General features: G+C 62.6%; 1 protein-coding gene across 1 annotated transcript; it reads left to right on the top strand.

The window, feature by feature from the left end:
- The first annotated feature begins 1,144 nt into the window (after positions 1-1,144).
- On the top strand, positions 1,145-1,705 carry PYY (peptide YY). The gene is made up of 3 exons (XM_030848935.2): positions 1,145-1,332; positions 1,422-1,502; positions 1,653-1,705. Exons 1-3 carry the CDS (start codon positions 1,145-1,147, stop codon positions 1,675-1,677), a joined length of 294 nt encoding a protein of 97 aa, XP_030704795.1. The 3' UTR covers positions 1,678-1,705.
- The last annotated feature ends 350 nt before the right edge of the window (positions 1,706-2,055 follow it).

Here is a 2,055-nt window from a genome sequence, read left to right on the forward strand (position 1 = left end):
GCGCCACCAGGGAAGCCCTCACCAACTCTTTAACAGAGAGGAGACACAGTGGGGTGTCCAGAGAGGCCTCTCCTCCAGGACATCATAAACAGGAGGTCAAGAGCCAAGGTCATAGCTCCTATCCCTGCCTCCAGTAGAGAGAGAGTTTTCCCCACAGGTCCTGTCACTCCTTGGCTCTCCTCCAACATATTACAGAGCAGGGGCTGAAAAGGCTGGCTTTTGGAAGGAGTGGTCACAGGTCCCGCAGGCTGGAAAAAGTGGGTTTGGCTTCCGCTCCCCTTCCCCCCCGAGCCCCCACCCCCACCTGTGGACAGGCTAGGAAAGATGGAATCTCAGCCCTGATCCTAGGGGGTCATCCCAGGAACCTAGATCCAAATGCTTCACTTCCTCCGAAGGCTAGACCTGCTGTTGGGGGGCTGTAGGGTGAAGATGGGGCTCCGGCTAGGCACCCTATCCAGAGGTACCTTGAGTCCGAGTGTGGGAGCTCCCCCCCTCCCCGGTTCCTTGGAGGTGGAGACATCACGCACTGTCTGGGTGTAAGCTCAGCGATCTGGCCTGGGGTGGAGGGAGGAAGGAAGAAGAGCCCTCCCCCCTCCAGCTCCCCCTCCCTTTTCAGGCCTGGATATAAGCCCCGGAGGGAAAGCCCTGAGCTGAGTAGGCCACAGCCTGACCTGCAGCAGCCCAGCCCTTGGGACTCCTCTCGCCTTCCATCTCCTGATCATCTCCGCCTCTGGAGCTGTCGCTGTGAGTGGCCTTGGACCCAGGAACGGTCTGGTGCTGGGGATCCCAGGCTATCTGGTGGGGAAACTGAGGCTAGGATGGGGGAAACTGGGACTGAGTGGCGGGAAGCTGGATTGGAAGGGGGCCAGCCGACGTGGGAAGCCCCCATTGCCAGCATAGCCTTCTTCTTCCATCTACTCTTCTGGGTAACACGGGTGGAGGCAGGCAGGGCTTATGCCCCTCTGACAGATGAGGAGACTGAGGCCAGAGACGGTGCAGTGCCTGAGAACACACAGCGAGCAGGTGGCTGACCCTTGGTCGGGTACCAGCCCCAGACAGGCCGCTGGAGCGTGGGCCCCACGGCAGCCTCAGCCTCCTGCCTCAGGGGTAGAGGCTCGGGCTGACTCCAGTGCCCCTTCTCCAGATGGTGACGGTGCGCAGGCCGTGGCCCGCCATGGCCACAGTGCTGCTGGCCCTGCTCTTCTGCCTGGGGGCGCTGGTCGACGCCTACCCCGCCAAACCCGAGGCTCCCGGCGCACACGCCTCGCCGGAGGAGCTGAAGCGCTACTACCTCTCTCTGCGCCACTTCCTCAACCTGGTCACTCGGCAGAGGTGAGCTCGTGCGCGGGGTGGGCGGGGCGGGGTCGCCACTAGGGGCGCGGCCGGGCCTGACTCCGCCCACCTCTGGCCCCGCCCCGCAGGTACGGGAAACGTGACATCTCGGAAGCCCTCCTCTCCAAACTGCTCTTCCCCGATCCCGAGGACCGGCCCGTCAAGTCGCGGTAAAAGCGCCCCACCACACGCCCTGTCTCCTGGAGCGTGGCCTGGTCCTCCTGCCACCCTGGCACCGCCACCTAGTACTTTCCCCAAGTCTCGCCTCCCCAGATCCGACGCCAGGCTCCGTGTGATTCTTTTTCCTTTCCCTCCTACAGGCCAGAAGGCGCCTACCTGTGGTGAAGACCCCCAAGGCCTCCTGAGAGACACGCTGATTCACCAACCTCATTTGCATGTTTGCTCCTGACCCCGGAACCTGGATTCCTCTCCCGCTTGCTGCGTCTGGGGAGGGTTCGGGGTGGGGTCCTCATTCCACTTCTTGGTACCCCCGCCCCTGGGCTGGAGGGCTGTGTGTGGTCCTTCCTTGGTCCCTAAATAAAGAGCAAATTTCACTGACGTGCAAAGCGTGCGTTTCTATTTCCTTTCCCTTCTCCTTCGTGGAGGTGGCATCCAGGTGGGAGTGGAGGGTGGAGACGAGAGAGCTGCGAGGATAGAAGACGGCACGGGAGACAAAAGGCGCCCCAGGCCAGGGCTGGGGTGGAGTGGTGGGGGGGCTGTCTC

This window comes from Globicephala melas, chromosome 20, assembly GCF_963455315.2.
Source record: "Globicephala melas chromosome 20, mGloMel1.2, whole genome shotgun sequence".
NCBI lineage: Eukaryota > Metazoa > Chordata > Mammalia > Artiodactyla > Delphinidae > Globicephala > Globicephala melas.